The sequence below is a fragment of the Caenorhabditis remanei genome, chromosome I (assembly GCF_010183535.1).
Source record: "Caenorhabditis remanei strain PX506 chromosome I, whole genome shotgun sequence".
Lineage (NCBI taxonomy): Eukaryota > Metazoa > Nematoda > Chromadorea > Rhabditida > Rhabditidae > Caenorhabditis > Caenorhabditis remanei.
Genome location: NC_071328.1, coordinates 133,300 through 145,680, shown reverse-complemented (window position 1 = coordinate 145,680; position 12,381 = coordinate 133,300). Strand labels below are relative to the sequence as shown.

Genomic DNA, 12,381 nt, shown 5'->3' with positions numbered 1-12,381 from the left:
TTTTGGGTCGTTTTGATGATTATTAACTGCTTTTATTACGTGCTTTTGAGTGTGCTGAAAAAATTCGAAAAATTAATTTTCTGACTGTTTTTTTCAGCGACTTTTTGAATTTACAGCAGTTTTTAGCAACTTTCAAATATTTTTCGCATAAAGTTGAGTAAAAAGTTAATTAATTTTCCTAAAAACCCAGTTTTAAACACGAAAAATGGAAAAAAAATCGCGGAAATTCGAAAATAATTACTGGAATTTTCTACAGTAATTTTTCTCGTTCGTGGTGAGACTCCACCAGAAGTTTGTAAAATGCTCCTTTAAATTAATTTTTAAAATTATTATTTTTGACATTTTTATTCAATTTACTGAAAAAAAAAAGTGGGAAAATCTTATGTTTTACTGAAATTCTGCTTTTTTAATAGAATTGTTGATTTTCGCTCTCCCGAACTCCCTAAAACTTTATCTGAACATTTATAAAATAAAAATAAAAAACCATAATTTTAAAAACAAAAAATTTATTTACATGGCACCGGAAACTACAATATTAAACCCGTTTTTGTCAGCGGATATAATCGGTTTAATTAATGAGAAAAAAACAATTTAAAAAACAACTAAAGCACTGACCCGTTTTCAGGGGGGGAAATGTGTAGTATTTGTGCCTAATAGGTCAGAAGAAAAAAGAAAAGAAATTGATTAAAGCGGAAAAGAAAAAAAAGTGAAAAAGTATAATTAACAAACAGCTTCGGCCATCTCCATGACTGGTTCAAGCACGGGTTGGAACTTGTTCTTAAATCCAGAATTCCGCCGTTCTCTCGGCTCATCTGGGATCATATTGGGGTCCTGTTCAGGGCTCTGAAAAATAAAACAATAAAATCGAGTTAAGTAGTGAAACTTCAACTAACCGCTGGTCTTGCTGGAATCGCAATATTCAAATAGACGTCGGGAAGGAGTTGTTCCGGTTGAGCTTCATCTCTGACTAGTCTCACTGAACCGGCGTTTTCTTTCACGTTCTGTAAAAGAACTTTGTACTTGATAAGACGGGAAAAATTGTGTAGTATGGTTGTTCGGTCAAGGACTACAGCTTGTAGGCTTCCTAACCTGTTCATAAGCGATCAATTGTCTCCAGAAACCAAGATTCGGTCGAACCATTACTCGTTTTGATTTCATCAAGTGATAAGCTTCCCGAAGATTTCGGCATCTGGAATGAAAAGTTTGATTTTTCGAAACTTTTGAATGTTTGTTTTGGTTTCTTGGATTCAAACGTGTGTTTGATTAAAGCTGACATCATACATTTCCCATAAAGGCTGTAAAGCGCTCCACGTGGGGTAATGGGTTTACCTATATTTCAACAAAAACGCCAAACAAATCGACGCAGATCTCGAGACTCCTGCGACACAATGTACCAACACCTTTCCACCATCTGCGATCAGTGCCTGAATCTGATCAGACTGCAATTCCAGATGTGGGTAGATGTATGTCTGCGCGGTGTCCTCCAGCCACAATTTGGTTCTCTGGATGTCTCCGAGACTTCTCAAATTTGGCACCTCTGTGGTCGCGTTGATGATATGTGTGATCTTGTGTTTCTTCATTTCTTCTTTGGACAGTGCGGAAACTCCACAAATGAATAATCCCGGCACGATTTCTGACATAGCCGCGTACTCGGGATTGACACGGAATGATAGGGTCATCTTTTTTTCTGGAAAAGAAATTGAATTGGTGTAATTAAACGAAACAAGAAGAAACGTGAGAGTGTAGTACCAAGAGGTTATCAGTGAATCGAGAATCGAGAAGAGGGGGCACGTGACACAAGATGATAAGAAAATGTATGTGTGTGAACTTTTGGGAGAAATTGGAAATAAATGGGGAAGAAGAGAGAAAAAGAGAAGAAACATGTGGTACATGGGAATGGGAAAGATAAGAAAGAAATGGAACTAAAAATGGGGAGGAGGAACAATAAACATTCCGGGCGAAATTGGTTTTTTTCATGTGGCACGACAGCTTTTAGTATCGTGCTTGTGCTTTCTTGACCCAATGGAACCAAAGGTTAGAGGTACTCGGATAATATTCCTAAAACCTCCCTTAAATAGAGTATCTTGCGTCTAAGATGCCGAGAAATGACGAAAAGTACAACGCCAGACGGAAATTATCCATCTCCGAGAAGAAAGGAGAAAATATATAAAAATGACAGGAGCCACGGAGCTCGCCAACTGCTCGGGCACCAACTGAACATCAAATATCTAATTGCCTCCGTCCCAACCAAAAAAGACAAAAAAGAGTTGCTTCAAGAAATAAAAGCGAAAAAAAACAAAGATCAGAAGCGGATTGTAGAAGAGTGCTTCTATTTCTTCGCGTCTTCTGGGGAGAAGAAGCACATGTGAGTGTCACATGAAGAAGGGGACCGCTAGTGCTCTCTCTAACCGTCTCCGTCTTCTCTACGACCTTGATTAGTGAGAGAGAGGCAGTTGCTTCGGAAAATGAATGGAACCATGTGTTGGGAGATGGAAGTGAATTCAACACAAAAACTTTTTTTGATATCAAAGAACTGAGGGATAGTGGAGATCAGAGAGACGCGAGAGAAACGGAAGCAGAGTGTTCAGAAATCTAGGTAGAGTGTAGTCGTGTTGTTTGAAGTTTTAGGAGGAGGGGGAACAGTTCCAAACTTATATTTTTGTGTTGATAAAACATTTCTTACTAGTTAGTTGACAGCGTTTTTATATCTGTGAATGGCATTAAGATATGACGCATCATGGTATAGTAAGGTACATATTTCAAAGGCTAGAAAGTTTTCAAAAACGTGTAAACTACAAAAATGAGGATCATATACGAAACCTTCCTTGCTCAGAATAATTGACTCAATTTAATAAAAACGTTTGTCGATGATGAAAAATCGAAGAAAGACACTAAATAGCAAAGTATTGAGCACCGCCTAATAAAACAAAAAGACAGAAGAAAAACAGATAAAAAGGACAAAATGTTCATCATTTTTTGTTATGACATACCCATCACCATTCAAATATATATAGACAGTGACTTTCGGTCGCTCTTAGTGCTTTCCGTCTGAAGTTCCCGCCCAATTCTTTTTGGTACACATACAGACACACGTGATTGTCTGTACGTGTCGATTGTTAAGGAAAAAGAGGAACCGGCGGCACGCGGAGACAATTTTCGAAAGTTCCAGTTATAGGAAAAAGTGTGTAAAGATTAGAAAGTCAAGATATAAAATGAACTTCTGGCTGCTAGGGTATAGAGCTCGATGAGCCCGAGCCAGTTGTTCTTTTGATCAGTGATATATGTATGTATCCTATGGGATAGAGATGGGTGGGGAGGGTCCAAAGGGTATCCAGTTACGACTATCATGCGATGGGACGTCATCTGGATGAATGGGAGGGGGGAATGAGACATGAGTTCAATTAACTGGAATTAAAGAGCGAGCGAGCACAAAACATGGGGGACAAAGAACTGGGAGAGAGGGGGTTATGAGTCAGAAAGGGTTGGAATTCCAGAATTTTAATTAGGTATGGGAGAGAAGACTTAATTATAGGAAAGTGCTTGTAGAGGACTAGTGAACTAGAAGAAAACTTTGTTTTGTGATCTTCGAAACTTCAAGTGGGCGTACTGTAGTTTTCTAAAGTAACATCTCACCGTATCACCTCACTTCTTTCTTGTGAAACTCTAGACGTCACCAATTTTCAGAAAAACCTCTTTCCTCAGAAAAAGACATTTCATTGTTCTATGAGTGAGTCAGGAGTCATAGTCCACTCTCGTTTTTATACGCTTGTTTTGGTGGTTAACGTGGGAAATAAAACGGAGAGAAGGGAGGGGCTGTTATCAGCCAGCACAAACATCAACTAAGTGATGGAGGTCAAAAAGTCAAGGTCTGAAACAATGGGTCCTTGAGAATGCTGAGAAAGCTCTGGCAGATTTTCAGCATCTAACCAAAGAAATCTGGCTCCTCCCACTTTTAAGCTCTAGTGAGACCTACTTTGGAGTAAGCCCTGCTGAAGGCTGAGACTAAACCCTGCGAAGGATTTGAGAATTCGAACTATTGCGGTTTTCTAGAAGTGTCACCGGAAGTCACTCGTACAAAGCTTAAATATTGCTAACACTTTGTTGACCTACCTAATCTGTGGTCAAGCTCCGCCCATTTTTTCCAGAAGAATGTTCTCTAGGAGCCACTACCACATGATTAATATGCTAGACACCACCTCCATTCCGAAAATTTATACTATATTGTTTTCTCTCTTCCATTGTTTATGATTTCTCCACCACCACCACGAGATCAGCTGTTTTCGCCCCCTCTCTGAAATTGGAGAACCAGTCCAAACTAGAAGAAAACGACGAAGAAGAACTGTTTTGATTTTTACGAAAGTTGATACATTTCGAGAGACAACTAGAGAAAGATTGAAAAAACAGTCACATGTGTAGATGCCGACCTCTTTTTCGATTCAACAGTGTGAGAGTGTTGGGAGGAGTGTGAGAGAATAGGGTGGGAGAGGGGTGGTCGCGGTGGGCAGACGGAATTGAAAATTCATGGAGTGACCACTATAGGCAGATTGGCTGGAAGATATTTTTCCTATGTATTGAACTCCTTAGAGATTCACCAATGTTAGACAGTGACGACAAGAAAAGAGATCTGAAATATTATTACCCATTCACCGGTGGCTGAACTCTCGGAATTTCCATTTACGACGGCTCTCTACCGTACTTTACTCATAAAAGTTGTAAAAATACGGTAGTCGCAACAAGACCAACACCTCGTCCCAGGGCGGCCCGCCATGGGCGAAGGGATAATAAGACTCCCGTGTGTTATGATGCTCTAATTTCAATTTCCAATTTTCCAGCTGCTCACTACTATACAATATTAAAAAAAACAAAAAACAGAGGACGGAAATTATAGCTAGTTAGAAACACAATAACAGTCTAGCGTTTTTTTTGTAGTAAAACTGATATATGATTATGGAGAGATATATTCACTCAGACTCAGACCTGTCTGCATATAGTTTGACCAGTTAGCAAGGACAACTGAACGAAGGGGAACAAACAGCAACATACTTCGCGAAATAACCAATGTTTCAATGTAAAGAGGGCTAGCGGTCATATTTCAAAGGGATTTCGAATAGGTTTATTCTATTTCTACATAGGCGGAACTGTTTGATGTTAAAAAGTACTTAATGGATAGTTTAGATATTCCTCATCTAAATAGGTGTGACAACCGTTTTTTGGCAATTTTTAATTTAGTTGAATAGGTTTTCAATGATTACAAGCTTGCTAGTTGATTAGTAAGCAACCAAAGACAAACCATGGGTATTTCAAAATAGTGTCCGCAAGTTCAAGGACCTCCCACCGCCGATCCTCTACCTCAATGGGTGTGTGCTCGTTCGATGTGGTTTGGTTAGTCCTCTCTGCTTCTCAAACACTCTCTCGGATTCACACAGTCTCTCAAAAAGTTCGAAAGTTCTTGTGTTAAGTACACAAAGGTGAAAAGACGAAAGAAAAAAGATGATGGTTTGAACTGGAAACAGAAAAGATACAAAATGATAAAACAGACACTAATCAACATGACATGAACGGAACTTTCCTATTTTTTGACAGAAAAAAATAGAAGAAATGGCGTGTTGTGGGGTTCCGCAGCACTGGCCAACAACATTGACATGTATGGACAAAGGCGAGAAGGCGTGAATGATCAGGTTGAACGGTTGACAAGAAGAGAAGAAGACGTCAAAAATAGGGAGATGATGACAGGTGTGGAAATTGATAGGTTACTGTAGTTTAGTGATAAGAGACGTGTTGGACCTGGGTTCAACACGTCAATTTCATCACTGATAAGTAGTAGTTTCGCGGAATTGGAGAGTTAACAGAAAAAATAGGCTGCAAAGTCTAATTTCAGCACATTGCAATTATTTGGGACACAATGCCTAAGCCTTAAAGTTAGACATGTTCATAAAAATAACATTTCTGGCAGTTTCTCTAGAAAAGACCAAAAGAAAAGGACCAGGACAATAGGGGAATGATTTTTGGTTAGTAATGTTATAGACATGTATAAACAGGTTATTTTTGAAAATTTTTGGTTTTTGAGGTAGAGGATTCTGGAAAAATACAAAAATTGAACTGAAAATAGTTGGAATGGATCAAAAGCCAAAGAAAACAATTATGAGTGGGAAAATATGAAGAATATTTGATGAAATTGGTAAATATTCTAAAAAAACATATTTGAGTCATTCTGGGAAGAATTTCAGTGATTTTCATTTACTAAAAAATAAAAACTGGGAAAATATAGCTGAAAAGTGCAGACTTGCTGTTATCACCAAAATTTTCAGAGAAAATGAATGGGGGAAAATGTCAAAAAATTTCTTAACTGAGTTGACGTCAACTGATCATTACTGATAAGAGTATGATAGATTGATGTATAAAAATGGTAGAATCAGATTTTTGGCCACAAAACTAAATGCGGATCACAAAATATGAAAAATGACCGTTCGTTCTCAACCAACCTGTTTAAATCATGATTTGGTTTGAATGAATAGCGACACTGAGAGAAAGAAAAAAGTGGGCGGAGCATCCGGAGGTTTGCGCAGAGAAAAAGGAAGAAGAAAGAGGAGGAGGATGGGGGATGAAGCTGCGCTCAGAAAAAAAGAGAGAGGCAAGAATTCATGTGGACAGCATGTGAACAGGAGGATGACTGAAGAACTGGAGAAGATGGGAGGCTTATGGGATAGAAGGAAGAACTATGGACCGGAAATTGGAGAAGTAAATGAAAGATATTGCATGGTCCCTGGAGTAGATGATCCATATGGATAAACAGATAGATAAACAGGCATTTGGAGCTTACCGTGAAACCTGTAATAGATGCGCACCCGCAATCAAGTTTTTGGAGCAACCTGCCTCGGCTGTATTTAAAGCTATGAAAATTTTTTCAACTGAAAAAATATTCTATAAATATTAAGCGTTATTTTGCCAGTTAGCAGCTTTTTGATATTTGCTTTTGGAAACGAGATATACCGCTGCGATCAGGTACCGCTAGGTCCGCCTCTATTACGGGTTTTACGGTAACACTTCTTGCAGACAAGAACTAAGATTTCCTCATTCAGTTGAATTAATTCAATTTCGAAACATTAAAATTATTTTAAAGTTCTAAACCAAACTATGTTTTCCCCGTTAGTAACTCACCCCTCTTAAGAAACAAAGTTCATACTCTCCGATTATTTTGCTCTATATTTACCTTTCCATGAAAAGGAATTATAGACTATTTCAAGCAATGTCATTGACACATGTTACATACACTGCAACGTGACGCTAACAACAGTATATTTTGCTTAAAACAGACATCACTTGAAATTATCTGACATTTTGGTCAAGACAGATTTTAATTTTTGAACAGGAGGAATCCTAGAGCTCCAGAAGATTTGATTCCCGCGCAAATCTTTCATTCACTGACAAAAAGGAAGTAGCGCGCCTGTGGGAACCCAGAATCGATAGACTCTACCAAAAAGCTGACAAAATGCACCCAACAACAACAAACATTGTACCATGCACATTGCCCTCTCACAGCCAGAGCATCTTGAGTCATGCTACATACATATGTAACATTTTGTTCTTATTGTTCCTATGATTGGCACAAAAATAACAGTCTGTTGTCTAGCGACCTTTAGATCGTTCTTTTTCTCATCCTTCAGGTTTAGACTTTGAGCTTGTGGAGGCGTTTTGAGGAGGATGGAAAGTGACAGGAAATCCTGAGAATTTTCTGAGTCAATAACCTATATTGCGAAAAATTTCTTCCTTGAAAAAATCTTGTTTTAATTTTTTGAAATGTCTGTGAGCTCCCGTACACTTTCTTAATTAGTGTAAATATGTAGCTCCAATTATTCTAGCTACGGATCATATCTGTCAATCGAGTTGTCTATTTGTCCTCCTCCTCCTCATAACCTATTTCTTACTGGTTTAACAATGCTCATCATCAATCCGTCATAACCTTGTCAAAAATCACCCCACCTTTCTCTTTCTTGCCTCCCGTAACAAATAACAATCAAAAGATCACTCATTTGCTCAGCAACAAAACGAAACTAGAAGATATCTCAAGTTTCTTGTGTTCTCTGCTTCTGAATCATGAAAGGGAGCACAATTTTCATGTGAACACTCAAGGGAGTGGGCTCAAAATTTATCTTCCTTTTTTTCTGCAAGCAAGATGAGATTTCTGGGATAGAAGAAGTTGGATGAACGTCATCATCAGGGATTAGTCTCCTGAAGAAGACAGGGAACAAATGAAAGATCTTTGGAACAGCGGATTGTGTGTACGTCTGACAAATTCATGAATTGAAGGGAAGAAAAAGGAATCAAAACAGAAAGTAATAAGCTAGTCTAGTGGAAAATGAGTCATTCGAAAGTGTTCCTCTGAAAATTTTGAACTTCTCAAGGAATGGGAAGCTTTTTGAAAAGAAAATATGTTCCGGAAGTAATTTATTTTCAGATATTCAAACATATTGCTCGATAATCCATCCTGACCTAGAATTATAAAAACAAAATGTGTCCGAGCAGTTGTATCAGACAAAATTGCATGAGATCCTGCGAGGAAATCCCGATCATCAGTTTTTTAATGTTCGATTTTCGGCTGATATTAGTTTTTTGGTTTGCTTTAAAATTTGTCTTACCATAGGATTTTTGAAAAGTCAGGAATTATACTGTAAGTTAGAAAAACATTGGCTGTCTGGACTCCAACATTCGGATACATGAAAACACTGGCAGATAAACAACCAGGACTAGCAAGTTTACAAGTATATATCTAGAAATTCGGAATTTTGGATACCCGAGATCATTAAATATTCAGAATTAGAACACACATACCGAAAGTTTGATAAAAATACATTTTCCGGTAAAATTTGTCAGGTGACGGTCAATTACGGATTGTTTCAAGACATCAAGAACTATAAACACCGATTTTTCAACCTCCTCTTCAAAAATTAACACATGTTTTTCACGTTTTGATCTTCAAAGATCATTTCCTTCTCCAATTTTTAATTCTCTATTTCTCTGTCTTTTACTCTTATTTTTTCTTTGCTGCAAAAAACTGACACAGAGAAAAATTAACCAACCAATGATTACCTCTCCTCACTTTTTGTTATTCTCTCTTTCTGACATCGCTCCATTGATAAACTGTGTCAACATGCCCCGAAAGTTCACTGAAATAAAATAACACATGTGGTGTATGATATGTTACGTTGATTTTTTATTTCTTAGGGACTCTGGATCGTGTAGGGTCAAATAATAGACAGTCTGGGAAAATAGCATATATTAAATTCGTCATCGCATGTGAACATGTCTATGTATCTATTTTCGAACTGTGATCGGTTAACCTGAATATAAATGAACTGGAGGGATTGACAAACTACAAATTTATACTTTTAGATAAACTTCCAGACAAACATGTGCTATATTTTTCGTGATTTCCTTTGTACTGAGGACATTTTGCTCTATGTTTGTCAACATGGGTCGAGAACTATGCACATTGATTCATTTTATCAATAGCATCCCTCAACGCCGACAATCTGGTCTACCAATCGACCTATTTCATCAAATAACTTTGTAACTTTTTGTTCCCTGTGCTCTCTGACAATTGACGCAATGATAAGGTTTAACAACAAATTGTTCCTAGTCTGAGCATTCCTTGCACATTGGACATTGCCCTCAAAAATTGGCTTCGTTTTTCAATCTGTGGACAGATTCAATCACTGGGCAGCACTGAATGAACAGCTGATGCAACAAAGCTATTAAATTTTTTGAGTCGTTTGGGCTTCACTGAAAGCTAAGGGATGTTAATGTGAGGAGACAGGAAAAAGCAGAAAATTTGGTTTTATCTGAATAACTCACAAGAACTAGACATTTAGAAAATTGATAAGTAATTTGAACCCTAGTATCTATATCCAATAACAATACCTACTTTTCAGCTTTTTGCACCAAGCAACCCACGCTGTCCCTCATTTTTCGTACCCTCTGACAACAATCAGTGAAGATTACCCTGTGCTCACTAACTGTGTGCCAACAACAACTCGATTGTGAGAAGAAGATATAGCTATCAAGTTTCCACAAGTTCTTTGCTGTTAACATGAAGAAGAGCGTAACCATCATGTGAAGAACAACTCTTGCAAAAACATGGATAAATAATCAACTATTCATGAATATGTATGGAGAGACGTCATGAGTCTCGTTTCATGATCTCAAAGTTACCGTAAATACTGTATTATAACGGCACCTGTAATAGAACGGCACCTGTATTATAACGGCACCCCATCTATGCTTAGTAGTCATGAATGTGATCATCCCGGTGTTTTTTTTTTGGTTCTGATTAGAAGCAGCGTGATTAGTAACTTCTTGATCAGCCGATAGAACTCCCAAAAAAGTTTTTCCGGTAAATTTTAATAAGTTTCTGAAACCACAAAATTTCTCTGGGAGCAGGTTGAAAAATATAACGGCATGCCGTTATAATACAGTATTTACGGTAAATGAGCTTTTGACCTTCTAGGGGTCAACCTATTAATTTATCAATTTTTGTGTCAGAAATTAAAACATTGTTGTGTATTTTTCTCTAACCGAATATCCTAGTTTGGGGTACACGATTTTCAAATTAAGCCTCATCGGAAGATTCCGAATGTTCACATTATTTTATCTAGATACGGCACTTCCGTCTCTCTAACAAGGGAACCTTTTAAGTGGGACCTAATGCCAGCAAAAACGACCTATACATGTCGAAAGAGGATGTTTGAAAACCTATAAATCAACTTTCAAAAGTTGCTTACGTGACCTGTAAGTGGCTGAAATCTCGACCTGAAAATTGGCCAATTTTACCATTGATTTGCTGTATCTCCTACCACGTTTGTAAAGACTACGGCGGCAGTATAAAAACATGTTCCAGTGGCGCAGGTGGTTAGAGCCTAGGAGGAGAAAAGTTTTGCCCTGGTTCGACCCCTGCACCATTTTTTCTTTTTTTTGTTGATTTTTCCTGCATTTTTTCTGTGATTTTTTGGAATCTATCATAAATCATAAATTTCAGCACTTTCATCTGTCAACTGACAGAAATTTCTCATAATCATCAATTGAAATGGATTCAGAAGGGAATCACGTTGGTGGTGGTACAAAAAACTTATATGATAGATTCCAAAAAATCACAGAAAAAATGCAGTAAAAATCAACAAAAAAAAGAAAAAATGGTGCAGGGGTCGAACCAGGGCAAAACTTTTCTCCTCCTAGGCTCTAACCACCTGCGCCACTGGAACATGTTTTTATACTGCCGCCGTAGTCTTTACAAACGTGGTAGGAGATACAGCAAATCAATGGTAAAATTGGCCAATTTTCAGGTCGAGATTTCAGCCACTTACAGGTCACGTAAGCAACTTTTGAAAGTTGATTTATAGGTTTTCAAACATCCTCTTTCGACCTGTATAGGTCGTTTTTGCTGGCATTAGGTCCCACTTAAAAGGTTCCCTTGTAAGTTGAGCTCTTTTTTCTATTTTCATCACAAATACTTGCTCGTGTCAACTCACGTGAACGGCTTGCTCTTGTTCAGCTCACAAACTGAAGAACGCGAGTTTTCTCTCCTACATAATTGTTTTCTTTTTGTTTTGTTGTTTTCAGCTGTTATTCTGAACAAAATGTGGCAGTTGTAGTCTGTGAAAGAGACGGAAGTTAAAGAAGGGGAAGTTTAAAATGCTAAAAATAATAAAAGGTACGAAAAAATTTGAAGACAGACACTATACCTTGTGGCATGACTGAACAAAAACTAAGAAATATCAGTGTGGCGTTCCAAACATTCCGGTATTTCACAGAAATTGAAGAAAAATTAACACTACGATTCTAGACAGGTACAAAATCCTTGGACACCTAGTTAACAGACCTAGCTACAGACATATAATAAATGTTTCCTCCTCACCAAGGTCTTCTGCTCTTTTTGTTGTTTTCTTTACTTTAGCCGTCACTAGCCACTAGTTTTCTAGAAGTCACATAAATCTGTTTATACCAACATTCTTAAAAAAAAAGAAGCGTCTAGAAAGAAAAAAGAGTACACATTCTACTAAAGCGTGAAAAGATTCTAGAAATAGATATGCTTAAATAACATGTGTTGTTATTTTTAGGATTAGGCAAATCTTCAGAAGGATAACCTTGGATTAGATTTAAAACGAAAAAAGAAAAAAAAGAAGAGCTTTTTGATCTAGAGGAATCAGATCTTATTTGGGTTTGTCTGATTGGACGGACACCCAAATTAGTGTTACAATGTCAGATTATATGGTTTGCATACGTTTTTTGGATTTCTTTAACTTCGGTACATTGGGTGAATCATTCTTGTTGGTTTGTTCTGTGTAGCCTTGGTTGTATCTCTACTCTTGTTTACAACATCTTATTGGT

The 12,381-nt window shown here is 37.6% G+C and overlaps 1 protein-coding gene across 1 annotated transcript; it reads right to left on the bottom strand.

Moving 5' to 3' along the window:
• Positions 1-720: 720 nt before the first annotated feature.
• On the bottom strand, positions 721-1,679 carry GCK72_000021 (uncharacterized protein; the record flags this gene model as incomplete). The annotated part of the gene is made up of 4 exons (XM_003100585.2): positions 721-843; positions 894-1,001; positions 1,090-1,189; positions 1,330-1,679. 4 exons carry the CDS (start codon positions 1,677-1,679, stop codon positions 721-723), a joined length of 681 nt encoding a protein of 226 aa, XP_003100633.2.
• Between the last annotated feature and the right edge of the window lie 10,702 nt (positions 1,680-12,381).